This window comes from Sinohyriopsis cumingii, chromosome 1 (assembly GCF_028554795.1).
Source record: "Sinohyriopsis cumingii isolate HCF-2022 chromosome 1, ASM2855479v2, whole genome shotgun sequence".
Taxonomy (NCBI): domain Eukaryota; kingdom Metazoa; phylum Mollusca; class Bivalvia; order Unionida; family Unionidae; genus Sinohyriopsis; species Sinohyriopsis cumingii.
The window spans coordinates 153,229,985-153,248,310 of NC_142961.1; the positions used below are offsets into that span (position 1 = coordinate 153,229,985).

General features: G+C 33.3%; 1 protein-coding gene across 3 annotated transcripts in view; it reads right to left on the bottom strand.

Annotated features, from left to right (window-relative positions):
* Positions 1-18,326, bottom strand: part of LOC149808180 (sushi, von Willebrand factor type A, EGF and pentraxin domain-containing protein 1-like) — a 144,342-nt gene that overhangs the window by 45,915 nt on the left and 80,101 nt on the right. For all 3 annotated transcript variants that reach the window (XM_089974307.1, XM_089974299.1, XM_089974291.1), the window contains 5 exons: positions 16,727-16,928; positions 12,010-12,167; positions 11,233-11,434; positions 10,582-10,754; positions 8,914-9,153 (listed from right to left, as the gene is read on the bottom strand). In XM_089974307.1, coding sequence (XP_089830433.1) covers positions 8,914-9,153; positions 10,582-10,754; positions 11,233-11,434; positions 12,010-12,167; positions 16,727-16,928 — 975 coding nt within the window. The remainder of the gene's footprint in view (positions 1-8,913; positions 9,154-10,581; positions 10,755-11,232; positions 11,435-12,009; positions 12,168-16,726; positions 16,929-18,326) is intronic.

The window sequence follows — 18,326 nt, forward strand, 5'->3', positions numbered from 1 at the left end:
TCGGCCAGGGCAGATGCTCTTCAACCTCTTGTGTGGTCCTAATTATTAGCTTAAATATTATTATCTACTCTCTACCGAGAAACCATAAAGACTGGTTCCAATATTTACACTCTGATCATCTCATGACCAATTGGATTTGATTGGTTGGCGATGTTTACTTTGAATCACTATCCTTGCCCTTGCATACAATTATTGAAGTCATTTGATAAAGAATATTGACTAGTTCAGAATTAATGGCAACGTTTCTCTTATATTATTCCATTTAATTGATATCAAGAAAATGCAATGCTGGATTATTTTGGCAGTTGGAATGGCAAAGATAACAGCTGTATGGAAGTGTGATTCCTTTCCGAATGAGAAATGCTGATGTGATTTGGAATATGATGAAAACAAGCTACCAAGCCAACAAAGCTAAACTTCAGAACACCTGGTGTAAAGAGTTTTACTTAGTGAAATGTGCCAACAGTGGGAAGCATGTTATAGATCTGACATAGTGTGAAACCCTCCATATTGACATTATTCGTAATGGACTTGACATAGTAACACTAACACCCCCTTGCACTGGAAAAATGCATGACTGTAGAACACAATCCCCAAAGTAATTTGCGTGTTTAAAAATTAATTGTCATACCAACTCACAATAACTGAATTGTTTTTATGGTATTTTGTTGCTGAGTATAATGTGCTATTTACGGCTCTGTGTGTGTCTGTGTGTGTGTGTAATATGTGAGAATGCTAATTCTATCACCTAGTTTTGATTGGAAGTGTACTAAATGCTTCAAATAAAGTATATGTTCATATACATTTACTAAAATTCTAATTTCCAATAATTTTTTACAGGCATGCATTACTTGACTTGATCACTTGCTCTCAGCTCTCAAATTCATGAGTCGTACAGAATGACACTCCACCCCATCCTTTGGGACCAAAGAATTCCATCCTTTAGTCTTAAAATAACCCCACCCTTTGGGACCAACGAATTCCATCCATTAGTCTTATAATAACCCCATTGTCTGAAAGGTTGATAGGTATATTTCCTAAAGTTTCTAAAATTAAAACTGGGTTAAAGAAATCAGTAACCTAGCACCATGTATTTCTTTGTCTATGAATGTCAAACCTTCATTTTAGTAGACAGATGTGTGATATTGCCATAAATAATTCATGATTGATATTTTTTCACTAAATTTCTTTTGGAAATCAATTATCGATGACAGTGACTTTCATTTCCTGTTAGATGAGCTCCTTGAAGAGCCAAATACTTTTGGACTTTTCCTGATTAGCATAACAAGTGATTTCAATAATTTTTGTTCTTCTACTAAGTCAATTATCATTACAATTTTCTTTTTATGTTTCACCTAAGGGTTGAAATATTTAGTGTTTTGTATTATTTATTACATTTTATTATAACCCATATTTATTATGTATTAATGTATTATAACACATATTTATTACATTCTATTTTAACACATATTTATTATGTTGTATTATAACACATATTTATTACACTGTTATAACATTTATTGCATTGTGTTAGAACATTTTTTACATTGTGTTATAACATTTATTACATTGTATTATAACACAATATTCCAATGTATTTAGTTGAAGCAGAAGACTTTATTATCAGCATATCAGTGTAGAATGCAACTCACCAAATATCATCCCCCAGGTAAACACATTGACCTCTACTTTGTTACCGTATATGCTCATTTATAATTTGAGTCAAACTGCAAACAACAAACATCAGTCAGAAGTTCTCCACTGATAAAAAACATGGGGTATCTAACATAATGCATGGTTAGCAAAAGGTAAATTCTTACTGTAGAACAAAACAATCACATGACATCAAAAAAATATTGTTTGAATAGGCAAATTAAATCCAATGAATGTGTTCTTTTAATATTATATAACAACACAATTTAAAAGACATATGTAATTTTTTAATCATACATTGATTAAGTCACATATTTGTAAATTAAACTAGAAGGAAATAATGTACCAGTTATTTAGGAAAAAGTTGCAAGATGAATATTTGTTTCCTAGCAGATACATTTTAAAATCATGCATTGACTTTATTATGCTTCACTTATTTATTTATTGATTTATTGATGTATTGATTATTTTTTATTACTGTTACTGAAAGCACTACTGCAACAAAGTTTCAATTCAACATGTCTGATTAAAACTTGTTATGTATAATAGATTTGTTCCTTGGAAGAGAATTATTTCAGACATGTCCAGGTCACTATTTTCTATGAACAAATATTATGATAACTAAAGAGATGCAGGATTATAGAAATTACCTCATGTCACATTAGCCTTTGATATTAAGGAAGCAAAGAAAACTTTGCAAGATCAGAAAAAATGCAAATACAATCTTTTTGAATGAAATAAACTTCCATAAAGCTATTTTTTGACACATTTCTAGCACATATTTCTGTGTGATGTCACTCTATCAGAGGTGTAACATTTTTGACACATTTCTGGCACATTTCTGTGTAATGTCACTCTATCAGAGGTGTAACATTTACTTGGATTTTTTCAGATTAAGATTTGGCTGTTGAACAAAAGAAACCAAAATAATTTTCTGGCAAACCTGTGATAAACAACTCTATTTTCTGGCACAAACATGGGTGCAAAAAGTGGACCAGAAGTGATAATGTTGGTACCCCCTGTAAACTTCTTAAACACACTGCCAATACATTGATTTGTGTGCCACAACATTATCTCAACCATGTTCTGAAGTTTACATTTCTATAAATAATTTTCAATTTTACATGGTCAAGAAGGATAAAAATGAAAAGTTTTACTTTTTTCAATTGTATTCAGTTTTTATTAGATCATATTTAAATACAATCTTAAACAAGTATTCTTTACTGTTGGATGCCTAATCATATTGGTTTAAGGTAATGAAATGACAGACAAAGCAGCTAACACTGCAGTAAAGTGATGATTTTTTTTAATGGAACATTCCATATAGAGACTTCAAATATTTTATATATATATATATATATATATATATATATATATATATATATATATATATATATATATATATATATATATATATATATATTGGAGTGTTCAAGTTATTTGGCATCATGTCATATGAAAACTCCACAATAAAGCAAACAAGCTTTGGAACATGCAACCCATGTGGAACTTTTTAGGATGCTAAATCTAAACATTTAAATTTTTCTTCGTCAGATTTAAATTCTTCAAAACATCTTTTCCTACTGACTAGTTTGCAACAATGACTTTTCAGGATGTTCATCAGGCATTAACAATTGTGGTCCAGTAATGTTAAACTACTAACCGTCAGATGTCAGACTTTTTGTACAGTTTTTATGTGGGAATTGTTTGTTAGTAAACTTGGGGTCAGATATTTGAGACTTCAAGCATCTACCTATTTCATCAAGGTTCAAAATCAAACTTTGAGGGATTGTGTTTTGCAGACAAGAATGCACCAGTATACGTTATTCTCTTTTACAATAATGTGAAAAACTTGTCCTTTGTTGTGCTACTCTCCTGAAATTTTAACCCATGCTAGTTGGTTTAAAAGTGCTATCAACAAGGGAAAAAGATTACAATATAATATTTCAACAACATTTGTTACATACATGTTTTTGATACAACATCCTCTTTGATTGCAAGAGTTCATGAAGTCCATATTGGATACAAGTATTCAGAAGAACTTCATGGCTTTTCTAAAATCCTCTTGCAAATACATTGATGAAGTGATAAGTATAAAAAAGATGGATAGCAAAGTTTTGATCTTAGTTTGGTTTCCTCCAGATTTGACAAAAATGTTCTGAGTTTAATCAAGAAAAATTGCAAATGAAATGTCTGGTTAAAAATGAATGGTAATTAAGGGAATTGATGTACAGAAAGAAAAGTGGGTGTGTCTGATAATCAGGGAACATAGCTACACTTGAAGTGGGCAAGGCTGATATTCAGTGAACATAACTACACTGGAAGTGGGCAATTCTGACAACCAGGAAACATAATAACTACACTGGAAGTGGGTGAGTCTGACAACCAGGCAACATAATAACTACACTGGAAGTGGGTGAGTCTGACAACCAGGAAACATAATAACTACACTGGAAGTGGGTGAGTCTGACAATCAGGAAACATTACACTAGGAGTGGACAAATCTAACAATCATGAAACATAACTAATCTAGAAGTGGGCAACTCTGACAATCAGGAAACATTACACAGTCTAGGAGTTGGCAGGTCTGACAATTAGGGAACATAATTACTCTTCAAGTGGGAATGTTTGACTATCAGGAAACCTAATTATACTGGAATTTGAATGAGTCTGACAATCAGGGAATATAGCTACACTAGAAGTGGTCAAGTCTGAAATTCAGGAAACATAACTAGACTGGAAGTGGGTCAGTCGGACAACCAGGGAACATAACTATACTAGAAGTGGGTAAGTCTGACAATCGAATAATATTACCACACTAGAAGTGGATTAGTCTGACAACCAGGGAACATAGCTAACTAGAGGTGGGTGAGTCTGACAATCAGGGAACATAGCTGCACTAGAAGTGGGTGAGTCTGACAACCAGGGAACATAGCTACACTAGAAGTAGCTAAGTCTGACAACCAGGGAACATAGCTACACTAGAAGTGGGTGAGTCTGTCAATCAGGGAACATAAATACACTAGAAGATATAGCATCCTGAAAACCTAACTCTCCAACACTTGCAATTGCACTAAGTTTAACAAACCTTCCTGCTAAATTGGTTGGAAATCCACTAACAAGCAATGCCATAAAAAAGTGAATGGGTCTGACACATGGGGATGGTAACTCTACTAAATCATAATATAGAATGCTGAAAATTAAACTCAATCCAGAGCTAATCAGTCTCAAGGTGTAAAATGCTTTTTTAAAATCAAATTAAAATTATGAGAAATCTGGGGAGACAAGAAAATGAATGTGTCTGAAAACCACTGGCTATACACTCCACTAAATAAAGACACAGGATGCTGATAGTTCATACCAGCCAAATATCAGTCTGTCTAGTAAATGTGGTCAAAATCCAATCATAAACAATGAATCTATTCTGAACAAATGGAAATGGATGCGTCCAACAAATCACAGGCTATAATTCCCAAAGATGATGTGTTATGTGTATTTAATTTGTTTTGTGCGATTGGCCTTTGTCCATAATTGAGGTAGGAGTCTGGGACTACCTAACTAATGTCTTTTATTTGTAAATAACTTGTTACATAGCTATTTTGTTTCTATGATTGTGGGTTATATATTAAGAATATAATAATTTTGATGTAAACATGTTAACTGGGGTTGGAACTGATGTATTGGTATTCCCCTGTGAAAAACCTTGACTACCTGATGTTTGACATGTTCTTTTGCTAATTATTTGTAAGAAACGTCACTATGTTTACAATTTGGGATGCTCTGGAAATGAATTTAATGGGAAAATGACCCTCATCATGGTTCTTTTACCATGTAGGTTTCAATATAAGTTTAAAGTAAACAAAATTATTTTATTCCTCTCATAACACCAGTCTTTAGAAGAATCCATTTTAGTTGTGTTTCATTTAATGTTTGATGTGATGTCACTCTATCAGAGGTGTACCATTTTTGACACATTTCTTGCACATATTTCTGTGTGATGTCACTCTATCAGAGGTGTAACATGTTTGACACATTTCTGGCACATATTTCTGTGTGATGTCATTCTATCAGAGGTGTAACATATTTGACACATTTCTGCACATATTTCTGTGTGATGTCACTCTATCAGTGTTGTAACATTTACTTGGATTTTTTCAGGTTAAGATTTGGCTGTTGAACAAAAGAAACCATAATAATTTTCTGGCAAACCTGTGATAAACAGCTCTATTTTCTGGCACAAACATGGGTGCAAAAAGTGGACCAGAAGTGATAATGTTGGTACCCCCTGTAAACTTTTAAAGCACACTGCTAATACATTGATTTGTGTGCCACAACATTGTCTCAACCATGTTCTAAAGTTTACATTTCAATAAATAATTTTCAATTTTACCTGGTCAAGATGGATAAAAAAGAATTTTCTTGCGTTTTTCAATTGTACACAGTTTTTTTTAGATCATATTACTGTATCAATTATTTATCATGGTCAGCAGGTTAGTACTTTAGCATTTGGTCAGCAGGTTACTACTTTAGCATTTGGTCAGCAGGTTTAAGTGGTCAACAAAGTGCTGATGTCAGAAGACTTGTCAGTGGTTTAGCACAACTGATGAAATAAAAAGCCTCCTATTGTGGCCATATCTTCCTGTCCACACACAATTCAAAAGATGGACAACCATTACAAGATTTCACAGCACCATCTCAAGTTTGTTATACTTATTCCACTTTTACTCTGAAAAATACAGCATTCTGTAGATCTACGTTGAAACCACTAAACAAATTGCAAATTCCACCATCTTTTCAGATTCACTTTAGGTTTCAATATAAGTTTAAAGTAAACAAAATTATTGTATTCCTATCTTAACATCAGTGTTTAGAAGAATCCATTTTAGTTGTGTTTCATTTAGTTTTTGAGAGGATTCATTTAAACTATTCAATGGAATTACAAAGTGTTCTTTGACTAAAGGACTAAATTACTACTTTGGGAGTATTGTGAGGTTCTTTCAAGGGTATTTTGTATTCTATCATTGTCATACATCAAGACTGTTAGCACATAAACACACTTCCAGGCTATTAGTACATCTAAGAACATTAAAAAATGGAACTCATTTGGAACACCCCTAAAATTCATTTGGTATAATCTACACTTTTGGACTTGTGACAAAACGTTTTGGACTATTTAATTCACAATACTGAAAGTTCTTTTCAAAATTTCACTTTGTATTCTAGAGAAATAAATTATTTGATGAATTTTACAAACATTTTAGCATTCACTCTTTTTTATTACTTAGTTTAAGACCAGCGAGTGTAACAGAAAACATAGAACACTGACAACTGAACTCAGTAGAGACTACATTAGTATTGAGCGGACAACAAAATTTGAATGAATCCAGAAATAATTAATTTACTGTGTGGGAATCAAAGTGAACAAGTCTTACTGTCAAGGGCTGTAACTGCTAACTGATGACATGTAGAAATGAAAGTCGGAGAGATAGAATGGAAGGATGGAAAGGCCCAACTGATTATCCATTTCATCCCAACACGGATGAAACCAGGAAGGTGTACATTACAACCTTTGAAGCAAAGCTGATAGAGCATTACTTATATAGCATACAATAAATTTTAGAAATCATCATAATTCAAATGCACTTTGTATACACTTTTGAGTTCAAGGGTCAAAGCCAGATTTACACATGGAATAACCTAGATATATAATATATTCAATTTATATTTTGACTAAATCAAACTAACCAGGTATTTGTTTAGAACTACTTTAGTCCTTCAAAAGCATAATAATTTTTCTCCTTTCCATATTACAAAATTAAATTGCTGCATTAGCCTGGTATTGGAAGTTCGAATACTGTATTATCAATTCTTTCAAAAGATATTGTACTTGAACAGCTGCATTGGCTTGCAATTGCAAATCCCTATCGAGTATTTTATTGCATAATAAACCTCTATCCAAGCTCTTTTCACATGTACTCAGCCCCCAGCCCAAAATCATAACCCAGGGGACATAATACAAAATCTATCATATGTAGAATGCCTAGCCAGAGAATCAAATCATATTTGTTTTAAAAATATGTGAAAATGTGAAATTGTTGCATATTGGACCTTTGAAACTCTCTAAGGGGCCCCAGCAGCAGGAGCCAGGAATCACTACCCTGCTGAGATGGCGACTATTAGAGGAATATAACAACAAGGTTTTTTTAAACATTTCCAGTGAGCTACCTAGAGGAGATAAGGTCATTGACAAAAAGACTGAAAGACAGATGGAATGGATCTCAATATAACCAGTTAAAAGAAGAAGAATTATACTTAAAAAGAAATGCAAGAATTCTTTAAGTAAAATTTGTTATTTATTCAGTTAAAAAGTTAATAAAGCCTTGTCGATGTCACAAAAGGAACTATTGAGTGCTCAAAATAAAAATAAAATGAGCATACAAAAGATGTACATTTCAAACAAAAGTTTCCTTTCAGTCCTGGATTAAATAAAGCAAAGATGGAGCATGAATATCAATAAATCATCATTCACAGTGAAATGTTGTAACAATCTGTGACATCAAAGAAGACTCGTGAATGAAATAGTCCAGTATAATGATTCTGTATGTTACACAGACCAAGGCACTACACTAGAAATTCATGCATGATATATTTTAAGAGAGAAAATAAATCTTATAATCAGACAGACTGGTTCAATTATTCAAAGAATGAACACACAAATAATAATCTGTCCAAAATTTAAAATCAACTGCACACCAACATGCCAAGGTGACCACATAAACTCACTCTATTCTTTAACCAGTTAGGTTATATATATATAAAAAATCATTCATTAAGAATGAATTTTTTTTTTTTACCCTTGTACATGTGCTGTGTAAATGTCAAAACATGCAAAAGACATGAGAACAGTATTTTGTACAAAACAAGCCAAGAGGAAGAGACAGGATATTAAAATTCTAAATTAAAAGTGCTAATGCACGTATTTACAATTATATCAAACCTTAATTGACATAGGTAAACAATGCACTCACTCAACATAAATTGCATAGAATCTTACAGTAGAACATTGATTTCATACATTGGTTTCCTTGACCATGCTGCTGCACATACATGCGTGAGCTGTCTTGCTGTTTAAGCATTATTTTATATAAAGCTGAATCATGTTGGTGTCATGAAGCCATAGCAAAGCTTGATTATAGAATATATGTCATTCTGCAGACCCTTGACAATCAGCCAGTCATTTGCCATGTGCAGATTGTTTACCTTTACAGAACTCTGCTGGAGAGTCCGACAGGGAACCCTTCATCGCGCTAGTAACATCTGACCATGCAATCACATTTCCAAGTTTCTTTTTGCAGCTCAATCTCAAGCTTTCAATTTCCTTCAAGGACAACTCAGAATCCCACAAGTTTAGCTGTGTCAACTGACCAATGAAAGATTCCACACTGGAAAAGTCACCACCCAGGGAATCTTGTTCTTGTCCAATAATAAATTCTCCTCCACCTGGTCAGAAAAAAATAATAAAACTATGTAAAACAGATTAGTTGCAACTGCAGATATAAATTATTAAAAAACCATGCCATACATCAAGGGAGATAACTGACTTGTGTGAGTTGGTTTATGCCCCTTGATTTCTTTTCTTTTGAACAAGTTATTATTTTAATCTAGAACACTCATGAAATATTAAAATTAAACTGCTTTCATTTTAACCAATACTAACAAGGTTAGTTACAAGTGTACAACTATAAATATAATTGAGGTAGGTCATATTGCTGGTATTGCATCTAGCCTATGGTAGATATGGGTTATAACTGCATGCAAACATAAACTATATTGCATATATTCCCAATATGATAAGTGTTAAAGATAATTGTTATAATTATTATAATAATCTATTACATTCCATAATGCCTTTGTTGATGTTTGTTACATTCTATAATGCCCTTGTTGATGTTTCTTACATTCCATAATGCCCTTGTTGATGTTTTTTACATTCCATAATGCCCTTGTTACATACCATAATGGCCTTTTTACATTTCATAATGCCCTTGTTGATGCTGTTACATTCCATAATGCCCTTGCCACATTCCATAATGCCCTTGTTACATTCTATATGGCCCTTCTTGATGTTTGTGGCATTCCATAATGCCCTTGCTACATTCCATAATATGGTCCTTGTTACATACCATAATGCCCTTGTTCAATTCAGTAATGCCCTTGCTGCATTCCATAATGTCCTTGTTGATGTTTGTTACATTCCATAATTCCCTTGTTACATTCCATAATGCCCTTGTTACATACCATGATGCCATTGTTACATTCCATAATGCCTTTGTTGATGTTTGTTACATTCCATAATGTCCTTGCTACATTCCATAATATGGTCCTTGTTACATACCATAATGCCCTTGTTACAATCTATAATACCCTTGTTGATGTTTGTTACATTCCAAAATCCCCTTGTTACGTTCCATTATGCCCTTGTTACATTCCATAATGCCCTTGTTGATGTTTGTAACATTCTATAAAGCTCTTGTTACATTCCATAATGTTTTTGTTGATGTTTTGACTGACTATAAATCAAAAGAAACTTTTATGGCAGTGGCCATACTGGATGTCTCAGGGATACTATTTTCATTTAGGAACAATACGACCATGGGTTGTATTTGTGAGAAGCCTAATGGCAAACCTTCGAGTAGTTTATGCACAGGCATGAAACCATTATATCTAAAAATGCCCAGTAAACTTATGGAGTATTAAAATTATACATCTCAATTACAACTTTTACTCAATAAATAGTATGTTCTGGGTAGGGAACATAATAAGGAGTGTAGGAAAAATAGCCACATGACCATAACAATGCCCAATAAAACAGGACCTATGGAGTATTCAATTTAATTACAACTTTTATTCAGAAAAATAATTACTTACCCTTTATTGTCTGTCCATTAGCCAAGCCTTGTCCAGTATCTTCTGGAACACCATCCATAAGAATTTTCCAGGCCCCACGATCAGAGGACCAGATCACACAGACATGATGCCATTGCCCATCATTTGCCTTCACATTGGTTGACATCTTGGCTCCATTCACATAAAATGCAAATCTGTTACAGAGCAATTAAAAGTGTGACCAATATTCAGTATGATGTCATCACTAAAAAAGCGTTTATTTTCTTGATCATCATGTTTATTGTATGTTTGTGTTTATGTGTGTGTGTGTATGTGTGTGCATATGCTTGAGTGTATGTGTGTGTACACGAGTGTTATGACTCTTCTAGCATTTTCTGATGATGGGTCTTTGGTATTATAGTAGCTTGAGTATTGTAACTTGATATTATAATAATCATTGTTATGATTTACATAGTAACTATTATTATTATTGCTGTTGTTGTTGTTATTGTTGTTGTTTTTGTTGTTGTTTCTAAAAAAGTCTCACGACAAGAAATAAAAATAAAAATTTGACAGTTATTGAAAATTCAACAAAAATATTATCTTAAGTCAGAATAGTATAAAAATGTTGCTATGAAAATATTTATTGTAAGCTAAATATATACAATCTATGAGTTAGGTGCCAAGATTTACCCATCATAGTCATTTAAAGTGAAGGCATTATCTATGCCATCAGGGGATGCATAAGAGAAGGGTGTGCCCTGATTTAATGTATCATCTGACTTCATCCAGAAACACAGGGTGGCAGCTGTCAAATCCTTTCTCATGGGAACCCTGGCATAGTCTGTTGTACTGGCCGTAGAGGGAAAGTCCAGTTGGAAATATATATTTATCTCTGTATTAAACATAATAATAACATCAAATAAAAATCTTTGCTTTTGCAGTATTCATTTTATTCTGCATTAGTATTAACTACCATAGCATTAAATGATTACTAATTAAATTACAACATACAAAATTATTTAAAATTTCATTACGTTAAAATTTGTACGTACTTACTTTCAATTCAACATGATTATTCTTTCCTCGCATATGTTTGCTACAACTTTTTTAATGTAGTTTATTTTTTAATTTGATCTAACTTGTAATTAATTACCAATGATGTCCTAATATGGCAGAAAGAAAAATGAAGAAAAAAAATACATACCTACATATATAAATACATGTGTGCTATGTTTTAAAACAAATTGCATCTATCATGAGAATATACCCTAATGCGATGCAAAATCTAATAGGACACATCCCTGATAAAATTGCATGAAAACACAAGGTGTGAAATATATTTCAGCATAACTAAAGTTTTAAGATTGTAAAGTATAAAATGTTACCTTCAATATATATATAAATACTCTCCAATTACTTATTTTTGCACTAGAAATGAAATTTTATGAAATAACTTTTCATACAAACCCTGTAAACAGTCTTTCCCTGTGAACCCTGTTGGGCAGTGACATTTGAATCCCCCAGGAGTGTCTTCACAGTTGCTGTCCTTACCACAGGGGTCTGAAGCACATTCATTTATATCCACCTCACAGCTCCTCCCTTCAAAACCAGATGGACAGCTGCAGCTATATTAAAAGCAATTAATGTTAAGTATTCATCTGTACAAGTTTTTAAGTTTCATGCAGAAAATCTGCAAAATCTTGATTCAAAAGTTGAGGAATGGCAGCTACAATGATCTGGTATAAACAGATGCAAAACATATCAATTGAATATCTGGCCTGTTATAAATGTTGACATAGACAAAGTATTACATTACCCAACATTGTCTCAACCTTGACATTTGACCTTCTGACTCACAAATACCTATATTTATTCCATGTCCAACAGAAACCTCCTGTCTAATGATAATGTTCTATGAATTTTAGGAGCAAAACCTAGACTCAAAGGCAGTTATCACTGATATTCCACAGCTTTATACAAAATCCCCTTTGACATTAACCTCTGACCTTTAAAGGCCCATCCCTGGGGATGCTCCTTGCCCCTAACAATGTTGTGCTCAAAGTATCAAAAAGATTCTAATGATGAAAACACGCACAAAATAACTTTAAATAAAACTTGACAACAAACAGATGGATGGTAACCGATGAGTCCCACTTTTTGCAAAATTTGTTGCAGGTGAAGCAAAAATGACAAGCAGAATCTATAGGTTCAAACCAGGAGCTTTTTTAAAAGGTTTAATGTACATGTTGTGTTGTAGATATGGGCATTAAGACCTTTTCAATGGACATGTTGTGTTGTAGATATGGGTATTAAGACCTTTTCAATGGACATGTTGTGTTGTAGATATGGGCATTAAGACCTTTTCAATGTACATGTTGTGTTGAGACACTATAATATGGCATTAAGACCTTTTCAATGTACATGTTTTGTTGAGACACTATAGTATGGGCATTAAGACCTTTTCAATGGACATGTTATGTTGTAGATATGGGCATTAAGACCTTTTCAATGTACATGGTGTGTTGAGACACTATAGTATGGCCATTAAGACCTTTTCAATGTACATGTTGTGTTGAGACACTATAGTATGGGCATTAAGACCTTTTCAATGGACATGTTATGTTGTAGATATGGGCATTAAGACCTTTTCAATGTACATGGTGTGTTGAGACACTATAATATGGCATTAAGATCTTTTCAATGTACATGTTGTGTTGAGACACTATAGTATGGGCATTAAGACCTTTTCAATGGACATGTTATGTTGTAGATATGGGCATTAAGACCTTTTCAATGTACATGGTGTGTTGAGACACTATAGTATGGCCATTAAGACCTTTTCAATGTGCACGTTGTGTTGTAGATATGGGCATTAAGCCCATTTCAATGGACATGTTATGTTGTAGATATGGGCATTAAGACCTTTTCAATGTACATGGTGTGTTGAGACACCATAATATGGGCATTAAGACCTTTTCAATGTGCATGTTGTGTTGAGACACTATAGTATGGGCATTAAGACCTTTGCAATGTACATCTTGTGTTGTAGATATGGCCATTAAGTCCTTTTCAATGTACATGGTGTGTTGAGACACCATAATATGGGCATTAAGACCTTTTCAATGTACATGTTGTGTTGTGACACTATAATATGTGCATTAAGACCTTTTCAATGTACATGTTGTGTTGTAAATATGAGCATTAAGACCTTTTAAATGGACATGTTGTGTTGTAGATATGGGCATTAAGACCTTTGCAATGTACATGTTGTGTTGTAGATATGGGCATTAAGACCTTTTCAATGTACATGGTGTGTTGAGACACCATAATATGGGCATTAAGACCTTTTCAATGTACATGTTGTGTTGTGACACTATAATATGTGCATTAAGACCTTTTCAATGTACATGTTGTGTTGTAAATATGAGCATTAAGACCTTTTAAATGGACATGTTGTGTTGTAGATATGGGCATTAAGAACTTTTCAATGTACATGTTGTGTTGTAGATATGGGCATTAAGACCTTTTCAATGGACATGTTGTGTTGTAGAGATGGGCATTAAGAACTTTTCAATGGACATGTTGTGTTGTAAATATGGGCATTAAGACCTTTTCAATGTACATGTTGTGTTGAGACACTATACTATGGGCATTAAGACCTTTTCAATGTACATGTTGTGTTGTGACACTATAATATGTGCATTAAGACCTTTTCAATGTACATGTTGTGTTGAGACACTATAATATGGGCATTAAGACCTTTTCAATGTACATGTTGTGTTGTAGATATGGGCATTAAGACCCTTTTCTATGGACATGTTGTGTTGTAGATATGGGCATTAAGACCTTTTCAATGTACATGTTGTGTTGTAGATATGGCATTAAGACCTTTTCAATGTACATGTGTTGTAAATATGGGCATTAAGACCTTTTCAATGGACATGTTGTGTTGTAGAGATTGGCATTAAGAACTTTTCAATGGACATGTTGTGTTGCAGATATGGGCATTAAGACCTTTTCAATGTACATGTTGTGTTGTAAATATGGGCATTAAGACCTTTTCAATGGACATGTTGTGTTGTAAATATGGGCATTAAGACCTTTTCAATGTACATGTTGTGTTGAGACACTATACTATGGGCATTAAGACCTTTTCAATGTACATGTTGTGTTGAGACACTATATTATGTGCATTTAACCCTTTTCAATGGACATGTTGTGTTGTAGATATGGCCATTAAGACCTTTTCAATGTACATGTTGTGTTGTAGATATGGGCATTAAGACCTTTTCAATGTACATGTTGTCTTTTAGATATGGGCATTAAGACTTTTCAATGTACATGTTGTGTTGTAGATATGGGCATTAAGACCATTTCAATGTACATGTTGTGTTGTAAATATGGGCATTAAGACCTTTTCAATGTACATGTTGTGTTGTAGATATGGGCATTAAGACCTTTTCAATGGACATGTTGTGGTGTAGATATGGGCATTAGGACCTTTTCAATGGACATGTTATGTTGTAGAGATGGGCATTAAGAACTTTTCAATGGACATGTTGTGTTGCAGATATGGGCATTAAGACCTTTTCAAATTGCATCATTTGATTAAAGCCTTTTCGTTTTCCAAAACAAGCAGTAGCATAGCTAGACATAGGTACAAAAGTACATGTGTACTACAAACACATTCATATACTATGCACAGTGCATGCATCAGATAACAGCCTAGTATTGTCACTGCCTTCCATTTTTCCATCTCTTCTTCCTTTCTATGTTATTGTATATACTCGCTTATCAGGGGAGTGGAAATGATATTCCTATGTTGTGTATCATTATACATGATTGACAATATCATACACATCAATATATGTAAAGAACAAAGGACCAGACAACTAAAAATTATTGTCATAACCATTATGGATTATTAATAACTTCTAAAAGGTAAATATCATTTTGAGTTCCCTTTCCAACACAAGTATTGGTGTATGCATTGAAATAGAAAAAAATGCTGATGCATTGTTTCATCAATGAATCATTTCACACTTACTTATAAGTTAGTTTCAAACTGCAAAACTATATAAACTCTCATCTGCCATCACATATTGTGCTGGCTGATCAGTGTCTATGTTGTTTTGTTGAATTAATTACTTTTAAGAAACTGCATAGATCCAGATCTGCCAGTACAGTATGTACCAGTAGATCAAGGTATATGCAGTTGGTTTCATCTTATAATTAACTATATATGGTACGAAAAAAACATGATAAACAGTTATGTTGTTTTCAACCAGTTTTTATACTTTGTAATTCTTTTCAGCCACAGTGTCTGATAATTTTTTATTTGTTTTCAACCACAGTATTTGATACTTTTTAATTATTTTCAACCAGTCTCCAATGTCTGATACTTTTTAATTGTTTTCAACCACATTGTTTGAGACTTTTTAAAACTTTTTTCAGCCAGAGTGTTTGATACTTTTTTAATTATTGTCAACCACATTGTCTGATACTTTTTGAACTCTTTTCAACCAGTGTTTCATACATTTTTTGGTTACCTGCATGCATAGAAACACCAAATGGACATAGATTTGGTTACCTGAATGCATAAAAACACAAAATGGACATAGATTTGGTTACATGCATCTAAAGAAACACAAAATGGACATATATTTGGTTAGGTGCATGTATAGAAACACAAAATTGACATTTGGTTATGTGTAATCCAACTGCAGTTGTAAAACTACAATCAAAATTAAAGGGTTTTATATAATTAGTACTTTGTGATTGATTCCCAAAATACTGATTATTTCATGGAATACACTGCACTTGAATCAAAAGATTCAACCAACAAATTATTGTTAAAATCAAATACATGTATCATATGCCCATTTTTTCAAGACATTTTTATTATGGATACCTAAGGGTATGCAAAATAAGAAGAAGCATATTTCAAACCCTGCAGTCCTCAATTTGGAAATTAACTGCTCTCAGTTTATTTTCAATGCTTTTTCTTCCCCACACTATGTTTTCTTAAGGCCATAAATGAACTGTGCTTCTCAATTATTTGTATTCCACTGTTTAATAATCAAGCCTACTCAGTTTATACAATCAACATCGAGTGAATGATCCTTTGGCTGAAATTTCTGAGACTGAAATGGTGTTCGCAATAATTACAGAAAGAAGCACGCACCTGAAATTTCCAATACCATCTACACAAGCTCCTTCATTGAGGCATGGTCCACTGGCACACTCATCATCATTAATATCACAGTTAATTCCCTGTATACCTGAAGGGCAGACACAGTGATATCCTGCAGCCTCATCTACACATGTCCCACCATTAACACATGGGTTTTCGTAGCAGTCATTAATGTTCATCTCACAAGTCTCACCTACAATTGATTTCAATTTGTCATACTGATATTTACATCTAAAATTGTATGAAATAACATTGGTATCCTTTAAACATTTTCAGTTTCTATTGAGAGGCACAGGTGATGCCTGATTTATGCCACAGATGTATTCCTGAGGTTGTGGCATAAATAAAAAGTAATTTTCCCATAGGATACTTGTAAACTAGGGGAGTTCTTGCACAAATTTTACCTCTAAGTTTTCAAGTAACAACTATTTATGCTTAATTTTCAAAACAATTATGTACATGAGCTGTGCACAAGCCACAACACAAGGTACCAGTGATGATGTAAAAGTGAACACAGTGGCTCAAATTCAATATTATGTATTAATTATAAATGGCGTTAAAAAGAAAGTGTATAAATTGATTGGCATAAATCAATCAAGCATCACCAATACTTAATTTTTTTGTTTATGTAAAACAATGGATATGTATATGATATCAAAGCAGAGCACAAAATAAGCCTTTCAAAACACATAGGAGTGGAGGTGCTGATGATTTCATTACATGTAGGAGTGGAGATACTGCTGATTTCAATACACATAGGAGAGCATGTACTGCTGATTTCAATAAACAAAGGAATGGAGGTAATGCTGATTTCAATGCACATAGGAGTGGATGTGCTGCTGATCTCAATAAACGTAGGAGCGGAGTTAATGCTGATTTCAACTCACATATGAGTGGAGGTAGTGCTGATTTCAATACACATAGGAGTGGAGGTACTGCTGATCTCAATGCATGATTGGAGTTAATGCTGATTTCAACATACATATGAGTGGAGGTACTGCTGATCTCAATGCATGATTGGAGGTAGTGCTGATTTCAACATATGTAGGAGTGGATGTATTGCTGATGTCAATGCATGATTGGAGGTAGTGCTGATTTCAACATACGTAGGAGTGGAGGTACTGCTGATTTCAGCTGGGCTTGATCCTATATCTATCTTGTTTATCATCATGTGCTTAAACCTACTCGCTGCTCAACCACTGTATAGTTTGAATATAAACATATAATATTCTTATGATGACGAGTTGATATGTAATATTGAATGGGAAAACATTTCCACCAAATCAATAAGCTGAATATGATAACAGAATCAATTCAATTCAATATATATATTAAACTTCATAACAGTCTTATTTCCATTAAACAGATATATTAAACTTGACAATAGCCCTATTTCCATTAAACAAATATATTAAACATGACAAACAGTCCCAATTCCATCTAATAGATATATTAAACTTGACTACAGTCCTATTTCCATTAAACAGATATATTAAACTTGACAACAGCCCTATTTCCATTAAACAGATATATTAAATATGGCAAACAGTCCCAATTCCATCCAACAGATATATTAAACTTGACAACAGTC